Genomic DNA, 17,828 nt, shown 5'->3' with positions numbered 1-17,828 from the left:
ATGTACAGCATGGAAACAGATCCTTCGGTCCAACCCGTCCATGCCAACCAGATATCCCAACCCAATCTAATCCCACCTGCCAGCACCCAGCCCACATCCCTCCAAACCCTTCCTATTCATATACCCATCCAAATGCATTTTAAATGTTGCAATTGTACCAGCCTCCACCACATCCACTGGCAACTCATTCCATTAAACGTACCACCCTCTGCGTGAAAAAGTTGCCCCTTAGATGCCTTTTATATCTTGCCCTTCTCACCCTAAACCTATGCCCTATAGTTCTTGACTCCCCTACCCCAGAGAAAAAGATTGTCTATTTATCCTATCTATGCCCATCATGATTTCATAAACCTCTAGAAGGTCGCACCTCAGCCTCCGATGCTCCAGGGAAAACAGCCCAAGCCTGTTCAGCCTCTCCCCATAGCTCAAACCCTCCAACCCTGGCAACATCCTTGTAAATCTTTTCTGAACCCTTTCAAGTTTCACAACATCTTTCTGATAGGAAGGAGACCAGAATTGCACGCAATATTCCAACAGTGGCCAAACCAATGTCCTGTACAGCCACAACATGACTTCCCAACTCCTGTACTCCATACTTTGACCAATAAAAGAAAGCATACCTAATGCCTTCTTCACTATCCTATCTACCTGCTACTCCAGTTTCAAGGAGCTATGAATCTGAATTCCAGGGTCTCTTTGTTCAGCCACACACACTAGGACCTTACCATTAAGTGTATAAGTCCTGCTAAGATTCACTTTCTCAAAATGCAGCACCTCTCATTTATCAGAATTAAACTCCATCTGCCACTTTGCGGCCCGTTAGCCCATCTGATCAAGATCCTGTTGTAATCAGAGGTAACCTTCTTTGTTGTCCACTATACCTCCAATTAATTTTAATCTGTTTGCTGGCTGACTTTCGAACCAGTCTGTGACCATAGTCAAAACCTCTTGACGAAATTAGAGGGCCTGACTGCTGTATTATCGTTTCTTAGTAGGGTTTTCATATTTCAATTTACTATCAGAGATCTTATTAAGTAGAATTTAAATTGCTACTGTGCCTTTTGTCAGTATCCTTTCAGTTCCCAGAAATTTTCTTTGAAATTTTAATGTAATAGTTTGTTCCTTCTGCAGCCATTTGCCTTGACTGTGAATTGCCAATTTTTGTTCCCTTCATCTGCATTGTCAGCAACCTCCTTTGTACTTCAGCCCAATAGAACTCCAACAGGGAGGAAAGTCATTACTGTAAACTTCAAACATATCATATCTGGCATGGTCTGCAGTTTAGAACCAGGCCCATGATATCACCAACTCCCCTCTCAGCCTAACATAACCTACTTGGCATGCTTGGATTTGGATTGTCTGGGATAGAGCAGCAACAGAAATGATGGGTGGAAACATGCGGCTTCTGTGTGGTGAGCCTCTGTGATTCTACAGTATACTAACCGAGTGAACACAGACAAATAATTCTGTTCCACGAAACAGCTTTATTTTATAGTTAGTGATATATCCTGAGAATATAAAACACCAATGGTGATCGGGTGAAGTACAACTGTTTCTTCTGTGCTACAAAAGCTCATCATTTATCTACTTCTCTTCTCTCTAAAATTTAGTGGATGCTGAATGTTTGACTGTGAATGTCCACAGAGAGTGATATTTTAGTGAAACGTGTGCATGTGTATAGGTCAGGTACCACCTGCAGGACAAATTAAGCAATTTACACTGAAATGGGCAGATGCATGGAGAATCACTGGTGGAACGAGGGTGAACAAGGACAGGGGGATACACTCAGTGGAATATAGTTGAAAGTTGCCCATGACAGTGAGAATTAGAGATTTAAATGCAATTAAGGAATGTGGAAGCATCGTGGTAAAAATTATTGGACTAGTAATCTTGGGGGTCTTGGGACTACTGGATTAAATTCCTCCATGACAGATGACAAAATTTGAATTCAATAAAATCTTGTGTTAAAAGCTGGCCCTATGGTGACCATTGTCATTTCATTGTCGTAAAAACCCATCTGGTTCACTGATGTCTTTCAGGAAAGGAAATAGACCATCCTTATCTGGGCTGGTCTGGACTACGTGCGACTCCAGACCCACAACAATGCAGCTGACTATTAACTGTCCCCTGAAATGGCCTAGCAAGCTACTCAGTTCAAAGCAATTAGGGATAGGCAATAATTACTGGCGCAATGTCCATATCCCCATGAATGAATCAAAAAAGCAGGTAGATCCAGATAGTTAAAAAGCCAAGCTGCATGCTGAATTTGATAAACAGGGCAAGATTAGACGCTGAAACAGTGATTTTCAAAGGCAGCTGGATGGGCTTTTGGGGGGTGGGGTGGAGAAATAAAACAGCTGTGCTGCATAGACCAGGCAGAAGATTAAGACTGGCATGATTGCTCTGCAGGGAGCTTGCATGATCTCAGTGGCCCAAATAGGCTTCTTCACTGAGCCAGAAATGACTATGACTCAAAGTCAGAATAACCTATAATTTTGTACAACCCCATTACAGAAAGGACATGTAAATCATACCAAGCACAATTCTAAATTCATCAGGACAATATTAGGAACGAGAAACAACAAGCAACCAAACTTTAAGGTAGAGCAGAGAAGACCAAAAGAACTTTTTACAAAACTTGAGGAAGGAAAGGGTTTTAGTGACTGCGTTCCTAGCCCTGGACCAGAAGGCCCAGCTTCAAGACCCACCTGCTCCAGGTGGTGTGGAATAACATCTCCGAACTGGTTGATTAGAAAAAATAGACTAAATTTAAAAAGGAAAGGTTTTGATGGAGTGAACAGGTAAAAGGTTATTCGTCGTTGAGGACATCAATGACAAAAGTTCTCAACTTAAGATGATTGAGATATCAGTGCAGAGAGTGATTAGAAGATATTACTTCATTTGCAGATGTTAGGTATATAGTCAGTCATGCCAGATAGGGAGGACTCTGGGAGAAACTACAGCATATTTTAATCAGAAATCAAATACATATTTAAGCAGAGAGTTAGATGGCTTTGGGAGAGTGGGAGATTGTAGGTTCTCATAAAAGATCTAAAATAGACACAATGGACAGAATTGCATTTCTTCTGGTTTGTAAATCTCTTTACTTCAGAGTCACTCTAGTACACTGTGAAGTTGATCTTAACATCTGGATAGTTGGCAATGAGATTGTCACTATTGGTAATTTGTTTTAGACTGATACAATATAAATGGCTACGTAAAGAGGAAAATTCAGGAGGTGAAGATCACAGTGATGATCATGTGAAATCCAGGGTGAGATAGCCAAATGGATAAAAAAAAATTGAAGGTAAGAGACAGAGTGGTGGTTGAGGGTTGCTTTTTAGACTGGAGGCCTGAGACCAGGCTGTGTCACAAGAATCAATGCTTTCTGTCATTTATGTAAATGATTTGGGTGTGAATAGAGTAGGTAGCATTAGCAAGTTTGCAGATGATACCAAAATAGGTGGTAGAGTGGACAGTGAAGGAGGTCATCTCAGAGAACAACAGGACCCTGATCATATCGGCCAATGGACTGAGTGGTGGCAGATGGAATTTAAATTTAGATAAATACAAGATAATGCATTTTTGTGGGGGGAATCAGGGCAGGAAATATACAATTAATCCTAGGACCCTGGGAGTGTTGCTGAACAAAAGAGGAGGGGTGCAGATGCATAGTTCCTTGAAAGTGGAGTTGCAGGTAGACAGGGTGGTGAAGATGGTGTTTAGCACGCTTGCCTTCATTCATCAGAACATTGAGAATAGGAGCTGAAATGTCAAATTGCAGCTGTCCAGGACCTTGGTGAGCTACTTTTAGACTACTGCATTCAATTCTGGTTACCCTTCTAAGGAAAGATTTTATTAAAACTTGAGAGGGTACAGAAAAGATTTACAAGGATGTTGCCTGGACTAGAGGGTTTGAGCTATAGGCAAAGGCTGATTAGGCTGCGGCTACTTTCTCTGGAGCATCGGAGGCTGAGGAATGACCTTAGAGAGGTTTATAATAGCCAAAGTCCTTTTTGCCACGGTGGGGGAACCCAAAACTAGAGCACATAGGTTTAAAGTGAGGAGGGAAAGATTTTTTAAAAAGCTGAGGTGTAACGGTTTCACGCAGGGGGTGGTGCATGTCTGGACCAATCTGTCACAGGAAGCAACCATCAGAACCACATCCATAGAATCTGAATAAATGAGCAATAAAATAGAAATTTACAAAAAAAAGCCCTTCCCCAAAATGTTCTTTTTTTTGCTGTCAAGAAAAAGTGCTATTGCCCTGTCTTATATAGTTACATGAATGTTAGCAACATTTGGCCACTTTTGCTGTTTGGCTGTTAACAAGATGTGGCAGGTTGTTCGTCAATAATGGGCATCAAAGATAAGAATAAAGCTATATATGCAACGGGCTTGGACATAAAACTTTCAGTGGAGTCAAAGGATGAGAGCAATTAGAAGTGCAGAGCTTGCCTAATTTTCAGCTTAAGCAGACACATCAAACCACCTAATACTGCAGTCAACATCAGCTAACTCAGAGGACAGGATGTTCCTGATCTGTATTAATCTACATCACATCAGGCATCACAGAATCTTGAAGGTAAAACAAAAACCAGTATAGCTCTGTGTGAAAAGATGGATTTTCCATCACAAGATTTCCAAATGAAGTAGTTTACTTTCATTTGAATACATTTGTTTAGAAACATGTTTTACACTTATGAAGTTTGAAAGCAAGTAATTATCCTTTCATTCCTGATGAAGGGCTTTTGCCTGAAATATTGATTCTCTTGCTCCTCGGATGCTGCCTGCCCTGCTGTGGTTTTCCAGCAACACGCTCTCGACAATTATCCTTTAATCAACACCCATTAACAGAGGTTCTGGTCATTTATATTACCGTTTTTTTGTGGAAACTTGCACTTCTGAAATTCTGTTCCATTTTGTATGAGCCAGCATTTGCTCCTTTCCTGCAACCTATTTTTTTTTAAGTTGCTAAGCAGGTGAGATGGGGACTTTGCTGAGACCAGACTACTATTTTAAGCTGTAGTCTGAATTAAGAAATCATTTTGACTTATGCACTCGATAAAAATAACAGGAAAAAGAGTTGGGTTTTACTTCCATGAGGAGGATTAGGAGGATTAGGAGTTTGCCTCTAGGCTTCAATAGAAATAATGAGAGCTCCCATGTCTGGACGCTGCCTCCAGCATTTACTCCAGTGGTGGGGACCTTCACTATTGGATCCAATGAGCTTGAGATATTCATTGTAGCATTCCAGCTTTGCAACCAAATGAGGCTTCCTTCCAATTTAATGCAGGCTTAAGGAGCTTACAGATGAAGCTTAAATTTGTTTGACATTCATGTTGTTGAGTGCACCACCACTTGTCACTCACCAAGAGCTCCCATCCCAAATTAAAACTGGAAAACTATGTAATTAATAGTTGAGGTGATAATGATGTTATTGTTAGAAATAACAAACTGTTTTTGGGATACAGGTGAAATTAACTACTTATAATACGCTGAAGGAACAAGAACAGTAGATAATAGAAGGAGACTGAACTTTAGCAAGAAATGAGTGATGCTCAGCTGATGATCACACAATAAAAAGGAAAAAAAAAACACAAAATAAATTTAAGCACAAAGACAGAAAGCAGCACTGATAAACACAGAAGAGGTGTTCAATCATTTTGTTCAGTATACCATGAATGGATCTAGACTGCTAATGGAGAACAGGCTAGAAATCTCTGTGCAATTATTGTTTGGTACTGAGCGATTACAAAATTAATGATTAGTGTTTAAAAATGACAATGTTTAAGAAAGGGGAATATCTGAACCAGCAACTAAAGATTGATAGACCCAATACTGGATAAAAGAACCAACAGTTAAGTAAGTTGGAGGATTAGCTACAAAGCAAACTTAAATTGAGAATGTAACATTCTGTGATGCAGTTTATTCGAGGTGGTTTCAAATGAAAGATAATTTCCAGTTTTATTGATGAAATGAACACAGGGCACAATGCTACATACAAACCAGGCAACAGGGAGATATCAATATGCAAGGTGAGAATGGTTCAGGGTGTGTGGGTGGGGAATTCAACATGGTGAATTGCCCGACACAGAGGCAGCACAGAGGCAACAAGTCAAGTGGCTGCCTTCTGCGTTAGTACAATTCAATGCACTACAGGTGTCTCTTTCAAGATCCGTGAGGCAAGTTGGACTAGAGAACATGGATAAATATCAACAGAAACCTAAAGTAGCTATTCAGAAAATAAATCATACAAAAACCCATTGATATTTGGAATTACCTACCTGCTAAAATTCTTGAGTTACACATCAAAGCACTCAATGTGTAACTAGATGCTAAGATTCAGTTAGAAAAATTCCAAAGGTTTCTATGGAACTGCAACTAAAGATTGATGGACCCCAATACTGGATAAAAGAACCAACAGTTAAGTAAGTTGGAGGACTAGCTACAAAGTAAATTGGAATTAAGAATATAACATTCTGTGATGCAGTTTATTTGACATGGATTTTGAATGAAAGATAATTTGATTGTCAATGACATTGTAGCTCTGTTTTGTACCACAAGGAAGTGCTCCAGTCATTCACACTTGGAATTAATCCAAATCCTGCTGCAACAAAGGAATAGGGAGTGAATATGGTGGAGGGTTCCACCACGATACACCAATTATGCTGAATGTCAAAACTGGTTGTTATTTGTTTTGATTAGTTTAGTGAGAAGTTTCATATCGGTTTTTAATTTCAATACTACTTTTTTGGCAAGTAATGCTGTTCATTAATATTAATTGCATTGTAGAACTTGAATTTATAGAAAGCCTTTTATGACCGCAGATATCCTAAACAGGTAATGAAGTACTTCTGAAATCCAGTTACTGTTGAAATCTTACAGCATACCTGTGTTGGAGTATGGAAATGCTTTGCACTTACGTAAATTAAATAAACACAATTCAACAAATATCACAGAAAGAGAGAGTGAAGCAAAATAGTCATGGGTATCATTGGTTAAGAAAAAGTTATTCCCTAAGGCTACGTGTAACGTGGCTGGATGCAGAGGCAGCTACCTTTCTTCCTGTTCTGAGCATGAGCTCCAATGTCAAATACAGAACAGGACCTGTGATTGGTCCTGTAGGCTTTTACTAATAGTTCTTTATAGATGGAGAAGGGAAACTGTCAAAGAGAGGCATGATGATTATAAAAAGTGAGTTAAAAATAATCAAGACAATAAAGAACATGAACTAATTGAATGTATACCAGGTGACATACGAACCTGTGTTTAGGTCCCGGCCAGGATTGAATGCTCGGTTACTGACAGTCGTAGAAAGCCTGTCACAGCTGATAGTTTTTGAAACATTCGCGTTGAAATTCCCATCAAACCTGTGATGACAACGAGAAAGGATCTGAAGTGCAGGACAGCGTGAAAGCACAGTAACAAGACAATTCAGATTTTAAACTTCGAATCAAAACTGAGCAAAATGTCCTTCAGGGAAGGAAACTGCCATCCTTTCCTGACCTGGCCTACAACAGACTCCAGGCCCACAGCAATGTGGTTGACACTAAACTCCCCTCTGGGTAATTAGGGGTGGGTAATAAAACATTGACTAGTCAATGATGCCCTCAACCCATGAGTGAATTTTTAAAAGTTCCTGTTCAGCAGACTGCTGAGAAAATGATTTCATTTCAGTTGATCTCTGAAGTCAAGTAAACCAGTTGACTTGGTAAAAGCTAGAGTTCACATTTTGCAAGATCAAAATAATATAGTTGGATGTTTGTCAGTGGTAAACCCCGTGGTACTGAAGTCAGATGTTTTTTGCCAGAAAATAGTCACACAGAGATTGTGAGAGAACACAAAACATCTGTACAAAATGTGATTAGCAAAGCAATATCCAGTGGTTCTCTGGCCTGCGGACCTCTCATCAATGGCACAACCTGGGCCTCTCTCCCTTTTTCATATGAAGTTAATTACACTGAAGATTAGCCATCATTAACTAAACTACTGGTTGAAGGGTTTAGATCATTTCTCAGTTCTTCCACTGAGAGTCAAAGAGTCATAGAGATGTACAGAATGGAAACAGACCCTTCGGTCCAACCCGTCCATACTGACCAGGTATCCCAACCCAATCTAGTCGCACCTGCCAGCACCCGGCCCATATCCCTCCAAACCCTTCCTATTCATATACCCATCCAAATGCCTCTTAAATGTTGCAATTGTACCAGCCTCCACCACATCCTCTGGCAGCTCATACCATACACAGACCACCCTCTGCGTGAAAAAGTTGCCCCTTCTGTCTCTTTTATATCTTTTCCCTCTCACCCTAAACCTAGGCCCTCTAGTTCTCGACTCCCCCACGCCAGGGAACGGTCTTGGTCTATTTATGCTATCCATGCCCCTCAATTTATAAACCTCTATAAGGTCACCTCTCAGCCTCCAACACTCTAGGGTAAACAGCCCTAGCCTGTTCAGCCTCTCCCTGTAGCTCAGATCCTCCAACCCTGGCAACATCCTTGTAAACCTTTTCTGAACCCTTTCAAATTTCACAACATCTTTCCGATAGGAAGGAGACCAGAATTGCATGCAATGGTCCAACAGTGGCCTAACCAATGTCTTGTACAGCTGCAATATGACCTCCCAACCCCTGTACTCAATACTTTGACCAATAAAGGAAAGCATACCAAACACCTTCTTCACTATCCTATCTACCTGCTACTCCACTTTCAAGGAGCTATGAACCTGCAGTCCAGGGTCTCCATGTTCAGCAACACTCCCTAGGACCTTACCATTAAGTGTATAAGTCCTGCTAAGATTCGCTTTCTCAAAATGCAGCACCTCGCATTTATCTGAATTAAACTCCATCTGCCAATTCTCAGCCCATTGGCTCATCTGGTCCAATCCTGTTGTAATCCGAGGTAATCCTCTTCACTGTCCACTACACCTCTAATTTTGGTGTCATCTGCAACTTACTAACTGTACCTCTTATGCTCACATCCAAATCATTTATGTAAATGACAAAAAGTAGAGGACCCAGCACTGATCCTTGTGGCACTCCACTGGTCACAGGCCTCCAGTCTGAAAAACAACCCTCCACCACCACCCCCTGTCTTTTACCATTGAGCCAGTTCTGTATCCAAATGACTAGTTCCCCCTGTATCCCATGAGATCTAACCTTGCTAATCAGTCTCCCATGGGCAACCATGTCGAACCCCTTACTGAAGTCCATGTAGATCACATCTACTGCTCTGCCCTCATCAATCTTCTTTGTTACCTCTTCAAAAAACTCAAGTTTGGGAGACATGATTTCCCATGCACAAAGCCATGTTGACTATCCCTAATCAGTCCTTGCCTTTCTAAATACATGTACATCCTGTCCCTCAGGATTCCCTCCAACAACTTGCCCACCGGTCAGGCTCACCGGTCTATAGTTCCCTGGCTGGTCTTTACCGCCCATCTTAAACAGTGGCACCACGTTAGCCAACCTCCAGTCTCCCAGCACCTCACCTGTGACTATCGATGATACAAATATCTCAGCAAGAGGCCCAGCAATCACTTCTCTAGCTTCCCACAGAGTTCTCGGGTACACCTGATCAGGCCCTGGGAATTTATCCACCTTTAACCATTTCAAGACATCCAGCACTTCCTCTGCTGCAATCTGGACATTTTGCAAGATGTCACCATCTATTTCCCTACAGTCTATATCTTCCATATCCTTTTCCACAGTAAATACTGATGCAAAATATTCATTTAGTATCTCCCCCATTTTCTGTGGCTCCACACAAAGGCCGCCTTGCTGATCTTTGAGGGGGCCTATTCTCTCCCAAGTTACCCTTTTGTCCTTAATATATTTGTAAAAACCCTTTGGATTCTCCTTAATTCTATTTGCCAAAGCTATCTCATGTACCCATTTTGCCCTCCTGATTTCTCTCTTAAGTATACTCCTACTTTCTTTATACCCTGCTAAGGATTCACTCCATCTGTTCTGTCTATACCTGATATATGCTTCCTTCTTTTTCTTCACCAAACCTTCAATTTCTTTAGTCATCCAGCATTCCCTATACCTTTCACCCCGACAGGAATATACTTTCTCTGCATTCTTGTTATCTCATTGTTGAAGGCATCCCATTTTCCAGCTGTCCCTTTACCTGTGAACATCTGCTTCCAATCAGCTTTCGAAAGATCTTGCCTAATGCCGTCAAAATTGGCCTTTCTCCAATTTAGAACTTCAACTTTTAGATCTGGTCTATCCTTTTCCATCACGATTTTAAAACGAATAGAATTATAATCGCTGGCCCCAAAGTGCTCCCCCACTGACACCTCAGTCACCTGCCCTGCCTTATTGCCCAAGAGTAGGTCAAGTTTTGCACCTTCGCGAGTAGGTACATCCACATACTGAATCAGAAAATTGTCTTGTACGCACTTAAGAAATTCCTCTCCATCTAAACCTTTAACACTATGGCAGTCCCGGTCGATGTTTATCTGTAATCTCTTTATCTGACTTTATTTATTTAACTTTATTTCTTACTTTCTAACTTATACTATAGATCACTGTAAGGTAGTATAATACTTTTTCATTATTTTGTATCTTAGATTTGCAAGGGCACCGTGAGGGTCAACATTGTAAACATTTCACTTTGTTTTTGTACTTCAGTACATGTGACAATAAACCTAATTCTAATTATAATTCTATCTGGTATTACTTTTTTAAATAAAATTTCCTCTGTGCTCCAGGTATTTTCAAGGGTGATGTATCCTTCTTCCTCTTATTTTTGCCATTAGTCTGGGATACCATCACTATAATCCAATATGCAAGCTAAACTTCAGGTTCATGTGTTTCTTTCTAGGTTCAATTTCCTAGTAAACTGTGAGAAAACAACCAAAAGGTTGGCATAGTGTTAACCTTTGAGTTTCGCAATGAAATAAAGGCACTAGTCACATCTGATATTTGAGATAGAAGTCTTGCACTACACACCGAAAATACAGGAGTGGTGATCCGATTCAGGATCATCTAACAACTTGCACACTGTTGCAAGGACGTATGTACCATTACAAGAGCACGAAGGAAACAGGAGCAGGAATGGACCATATTACCTATCCAGTGTATCTAGCTATTCAATGTGATCAAGGCTGATCTTGGACTTCAACCTCACTGTCCTGCTCTCTCCCCTAAATTCCCTAAGAGACACAATATCTGTCTATCTCAACCTTAAATATATTTAGTAATGGAGATTCCAAATCCCTCTCAAGGTACAGAATTGCAAAGATTCACAATCTTCGAGTGAAAGATTTTTTCCTGATTTCAGCTCTTGCCCCCACATTTGAAATACTCTGACCAGAGGAAATCACCTCTCAGCATCTCTTCTCTTCAAGCCCCTTCAGAATCTACGTTTCAATGAGATCACTGTCATTCTTCTGAAACGTAAAAACGTGAAGTTGTTCATTTCGGAAGGGAGAACAAAAGAATAGGTTATTATTTAAATGGAGAGAAACTGCAGAAAGCTGCAACACAAAGGGACTAGCGGGTTATTGTACATGAATCACAGAAAACTAGCACATGTTGCAGGTAATCAGGAAGGCTTATGGAATGTTGGTCCTTGTTTTAAAGGGGCTGGAGTATAAGAAAGGGGAAGTCTTACTGCAGCTGCTGCTACTGCTGACAGCACATATGGAGTACTGTGAGCAGTGTTGGTTTCCTTATTTAAGGAAAGCTATTGTTTCATTGAAGGCAATTCAGAGAAGATTCAGTAGGATAATCCCTGGTATGGAGGGATTGTCATATGAGCACAGATTAAATAGGTTGGGACTCTACTCACTCAAGTTTAGAAGAGTGAGAGACAATCTCAATGAAATGCCAGGATTCTGAAAAGGCGTTATGGGGTAAATGCTAAGGGGGAGAGTCGAGAACCAGTGGACATAGTTCAGAAGAGGAGGAAGAATTTCTTCTCTCCGACAGCTGAATGTCTTTGGAATTCCATGCCAGAGTGTTATGGGAGCAGGGTCCTTGTGGACATTTAAGGTTGAGATAGATTCTTGATCACTAGGGGAAAGCAAAGGTTATGGGGAAATGCAGAAAAATGGATGGGAGGAATATAGAATCAGCCACGATTCTGGGGGATGGTGGATAGGCTCAAGGGGCCAAAAAGCCCACTCCTGTTCCTATTTCTTCTGGTCTTATGAATTCCAGAGAACATAGACCTAACTTGTTCTGCCTCTCATCATAACAAAATAATAGATAATTGATAAAATAGATTTAAAATGAATAAACAAATCTTCTCCCAAACTTTGAAAATAGATTTAACATGAATTCACATTATCAGTCATTACAAATAGTCAATGACACACAAAGGGTTAACATCCTTTCCTGCAAAAAGCTGTACACTATTATTTCTTCAATTTCACACAAATATCACAGTTTGTTTCAACTTGCCCAGGGTACCATGACTACAGCTGTGATGAGATTCTGCCTGCCCTTGTTGAGTGATCAAAAGATAGACTGAAATTCTATTTCCAAGAGCAGTCACATCATTGCAATTTTCCCCCCACTTCTTCCTGGACAAACTATAATGAACAACTGATTGAAACACACAGTCTCCAGAGAGAAACTGCACGGCCTCAGTTTTCCTCTTTGATCTGACTCCCTTTGGAAACGTCAGTTCAGCCTTCAACTTGCGAGGCATTGGCTTGATTGATATCTGCTCTGATGTGCTTCAGCACTTTGAACTTCACATATTAAAATCCCATAAGACCAGGCTGCTTCCATTCCACAGAGCAGCTTCTGCAAGTGAACTGGAGCTAATGCAGAACATAAAAACTGCAGGGTTTTTGGCAGCTCTTTGAATTTTATATCAAAACCCAGACTTTTAGCCAATTCCAAACCAACTTAAATCAGACTGGTCTTATCATGCAAAACACAGTTTTGGGAGATGTTTGTGCAAATGGAAACTGGAAAGAAAATGTATTCTCAGACAAGGTTTCGAAGGTTTTTTAATGCAAGGTCTGCCAGCACAATTCTTCTGCATTCATCTACTTATTGTTTTCCTTTGCTCCAAGATAAAATGCTATATTTCAGAATGTTTGACCTCGTCTTCCCCTATCTTTCTCATTTTCTCCTCTCCCAGAGAACCGACTGATGCTCTGACAAGGTGGCACAGCCTGTTTAAGTTACTACCAGCAGGCATTTCTCATCCTTCTATGTGGATCATCATACTAAAGACCCAAGTATGACCTGTTTGACCACAATACATACATCTTTAAGAAGAAGAGCTATCATGGACAGGAACCTTTGCTGTTTTTTTTCTTTGACTAGTATAAGTTGAGGCTAATTGTCACTGCTGGTCAAAGTCAAAGTAAATTATATCAGTATAAACTAGGATTCAAACTTGAATCCTTCAGAGCTTATGTGCCATAGTCCCTAATAAGCAACATTGTATTTCAATTAAATGCAAGCTATATTAACTAAGGCAGTAAGTCGTAGGTTAACAATAGAAAATTATAGATAATCCAATTTTCATCACCATCCATCTCACATCGAGAAGTGCACTTTTGATCATGAGCAGGCTGCCGGATTCATTCTTCTCCTCTAAGCCGAGGGATAAAGTGTACCTGGTGCACTCCACTGCAACTACAGGTGACATCAATTAACTCATCACTTGGGTGAGATACCAGAGGGTTCCTGGGCTTTTAAAACTGAAACTCATCATGAAATAGCACCATTAGCAGAAGAACAAAGAAAATGGAGAAAATTTATTTTCAAAAACCTTTGGCAAAGGTGGAAAATTGGGCAGATCATAAGTACATCAAAGCCTGAAGATCGCATTAATAACTATCTGTACTTCTATCTTCTGAAAGAGAACTCAGACTTGAAACATTAACTCTTTCTCCATAGCCGCTGCCAGACGTTCTGAATTTTCCAACACTTTTTATTTCGAATTTCTAGCATCTGCAGTGCTTTGCTTTTAATAACTACTTCTGTTAGTTATTAGTTAGTTCCTCTGGTACATACTTCTAACTCTCATTCAATATTTTTGCCAAATGTGCACTCTCATCAGGTACTTCATCCTCAGAAACACTTGCATTTAAATTAACAATGTGTAGATATTTTTAACCAAGCTATTCAGATATATCATGACACATTTCTGGAGTAGGTGGGACTTGAACCCAGGCTTGCTGGTCCAGAGGCAGGGACAGGGAAAGGGACATTGCACTTATCCCAATAAGACCAATGCAACAATAAACCCAGTCAACTAATGCACCAGCCATCTCTCAACAAATAAATGCCTTGGTGACCTATTTTCATTGATGTGGAACAACGGACGCATCTTGAAGTATTATAGATGGATCATGGTGTTTTTTTTTATCCTTCCTCCCAGTTTCCTCCTGTAAGCTAACAATATTATGGAGCTGTACATTGCAAACGCTAGCACTTTCAGGAGAAGGAGAAGACTAAGAAAAAATGGCTTGGAAATAACATGAGAATGACAAATGGCAGTCACGAATATATTGACTGTTGGAGTCTGTGCAATACAGGGAAAAGTACTTACTCCATCATTGAAGCTGGAATTGTGCAGCAGTCCTGGATGGCTGTCAATGGCGATGTCAAATGAGCCGTGTAGGATGCTTCAACCACCTGCTTGTTACGATTCACCACATCAAGATAGCGATTAAACTTCTCTCTTATCTTTTTAGCCAACTGCCAGAGGAATGGAAAAACACAACATGGGGTGAGACTGCAGATCAACATCAATACCAGCTTACAATATTGCTGTGCTAAACTCAGGAATTATGACATATTTTGTTCATCAAGAAGGATCTTAGAATGTTTACAAGATAGTAAGCAACCACTTGGCCTGACGAGTCTGCGCTGCAACTCATTCACTGTTGACAAATTAATATTTTTCCAATATTCTGAGCTGTACATTTGGAGTCAAAATTTAATTTATATATTCCAGTTAAACCTAAAGTGAAATTTTTGCATAAGTGAGTCCTAGCTTCATACCAAATAATACCCAGACAACCCTATGCAAATTTGGTAATTTATGCTGAGTATGCTCAGTTTGGAGCCTGAGCCTGTAAGGCACATAATCTTAAAGTTAATATCAAGTGGAATTCCTCCTGGTAGTAAAGAACAAGAGTGGAGAAAAGATTTTCATTCCATTTGTCTGTGGTAAATTTGAACTAACATCAGAGATAAATGAACAGCACAAAAACAATCATCTCAGAGACTCCAAAGAGTAGCCAATGGAAAACTAGAACACCAACCAGGACCATGAAAAGTACAAGACCCCATTTACACAGCAGATTAATGATATGTTTACATTTAAACAGCATCTGGATGGGTACATGAATAGGAAGGGTTTGGAGGTATAATGGGCCAAATGCTGGCAAATTGGACCATGTTTATTTGGCATATCTGGTTACCATAGACGAGTTGGACCAAAGGGTCCGTTTCTACAGCTCTACAACTCTATTTTAAAACCGTTATTAGTCGAAGATGTTAGAGGATGAATGGTCTCAAAATCATACAACCAAGATTTGGCATCTGCAACCAAACAGGAAACTGCACAAGCTATAATATCTTGTAACTGTTGAAAACAGTAGCACAGTCTGCAATGAATATCAAATTATGCTCAAAATATTCAGAAAGCAACATCAAAGCACAAGCTGTTTTGCTATTCTCTGCTTACATTTGCATTACTTACATAAATGCTTAAAACAACATGAATTTTTTATAAAGTGCATACAAACTTACTGAGTTTGTATCATCCATAATTGTTAACCATGATTAAAACATTAAATTACAGGCCCCTGTCAACAGCAAAGTAGAAGTTAATATATAGGGGGAGGAAAATCATGAAAACGTTTCTTTGATCGTTTGTGAATAAGTCCTCTACATTTGTTTGTTACAAAGGTATAATTTTAGATTCTAACTGCATGCAAACATAAAAGGAACCCCCTAACTAAAAACTGGCATTTTTTTTAATTGCTGCAATGTTGCCACTAGATATATTTAATATATCTAAATATATTTAAAGTCAATACATTTTAACATTGATATTGGAAGCACTTCATAAGAAACCAATTAGTCGACATAATCAATTTCTCCACTATTGGCTTTCACCCTAGATTTAAAGAGCTCAGAATTCTCCGTGCTACCATAGAGGAGGCTATAACTGACAACTAAATAAGGATATTGCTAACTTGAAGAGGATGCAGAAAAGATTTACCTGGATGTTGCCAGGAATGGAGGGTTTGAGTTAACAGGAGACGCTGGATAGGTTGAGACATTGTTCACTGGAGCATGAGAGGTTGACAGGTGACCTTAGGAGGTATATAAAATCATGAGAAATATATGAATGGCAGGTATCATTCCCTTAGGGTGGGGGGATTTCAAGACTAAGGGGCATATATTTATGGCGAGAGGAAAGATTTCAAAAAGATGAGGAGCAATTTTTTTTCATGAATGGAATGAACTTCCTGAGGAAGTGGTGGGACGGGTATAATTACCACAGTTGAAAGACATTTTGATAAGTGCAAGAATAATAAATATTTGGAAGGATCCAAAGATCCCAAGATACCTCAAACAGTATCTATCTTGAAGGACAAAGGCAGCAGATAAATGGAAACACCATCACCTTCAAGTTCCCCTCCAAGTCACTCACCATCTTGACCTGGAAATATACTGCCATTGCTTCACTGTCACTGGGTCAAAATTCTGGAATTCCCTCTTTAATGACATTGTGGGTCAACCCACAGCAAATGGATTGCAGTGTTCAAGAAGGCAGATCACCAATACCTACTCAAAGGCAACTAGGTATGGGCAATAAAAGCTGACCAGCCAGCAACCCATATCCCACAACTGAATTACAAATATGACATGAGCCAAGTGCAGGCAGATGGGGCTAGTTTAATTTGGGATTGTGGTCAGCATGGATTGGTTGAACCAAAGGGTCCATTTCCCATGCTGTATGGCTCTATGGGTACTTCAGTGTAAAGCAGATGCAATAGGGGAGTTTTAACATATCTGTGGCTAAAATGCTACGTGCTCGCAAGTACAATATCCCAAATCTTCCCAAACTTCCACAGTTCTGTATTGATGCCTTTGCCCAAATACATCTTTGCCCCTAACAACAGCCCCACCCAAATGATAGTGTTTACATCCAAATTTTCTTCAGTTACTTTATTTAGGAATCTAGAGCATATTGATCTAAGAATCCTACATTATTTCCATTCAAATTACACATTGATTAGAAATCAACTCAGTAACTTAACCCCACAGTCATAGAAACATACAACACAGACATAGACCCTTCGGCCCAACTCATCCATGCCGACCAGATAGCCTAAATAAATCCAGTCCCATTTGCCAACACTTGGCCCCTATCCCTCTAAACCCTTCCTATTCGCACTCCCATCCAGATGCCATTTAAATGTTGTAATTGTATCAGTGTCCACCACTTCCTCTGGCAGTCCATACATACACCACCCTCTGCGTGAAAAAAATTGCCCCTTAGATCCCTTTTAAATCTTCCCTCTCACCCTAATGCCATGTCCTCTAGTTTTGGACTTGCCCACCCCGGTCTCTTGGATTTGGCTACCGGCATATTATTTTTAAGCAAATAAATTATAAGGTACTAAAATTAGTAATACCACTGAGGGAATTGCTATAGGTGAGCATCTACTGGGACAGGATGTTTTGTGTTATAAAGGAGAGGCTGGATCAGCTGGCATTTTTTTCACTGGAGCATAGTGGGTTTAGAGGTGACTTTATAGAGGTTTATAAAATCATGAAGGGCATAATTAAGGTGAGTAGCAGAGGTGATTTTCCTAGGTATGGAAGTTCA

At 40.1% G+C, this 17,828-nt stretch overlaps 1 protein-coding gene across 1 annotated transcript in view; it reads right to left on the bottom strand.

Annotated features, from left to right (window-relative positions):
• Nucleotides 1–17,828, bottom strand: part of cachd1 (cache domain containing 1) — a 163,552-nt gene that overhangs the window by 39,443 nt on the left and 106,281 nt on the right. Inside the window, exons 3-4 of the mRNA XM_060830378.1 lie at nucleotides 14,529–14,677; nucleotides 7,267–7,373 (exon numbers count right to left, since the gene is read on the bottom strand). Of these exons, the coding sequence (XP_060686361.1) occupies nucleotides 7,267–7,373; nucleotides 14,529–14,677 (256 nt within the window). The remainder of the gene's footprint in view (nucleotides 1–7,266; nucleotides 7,374–14,528; nucleotides 14,678–17,828) is intronic.

This window comes from Hemiscyllium ocellatum, chromosome 9 (assembly GCF_020745735.1).
Source record: "Hemiscyllium ocellatum isolate sHemOce1 chromosome 9, sHemOce1.pat.X.cur, whole genome shotgun sequence".
NCBI lineage: Eukaryota > Metazoa > Chordata > Chondrichthyes > Orectolobiformes > Hemiscylliidae > Hemiscyllium > Hemiscyllium ocellatum.
This window is presented reverse-complemented; position numbering and strand designations above follow the sequence as displayed.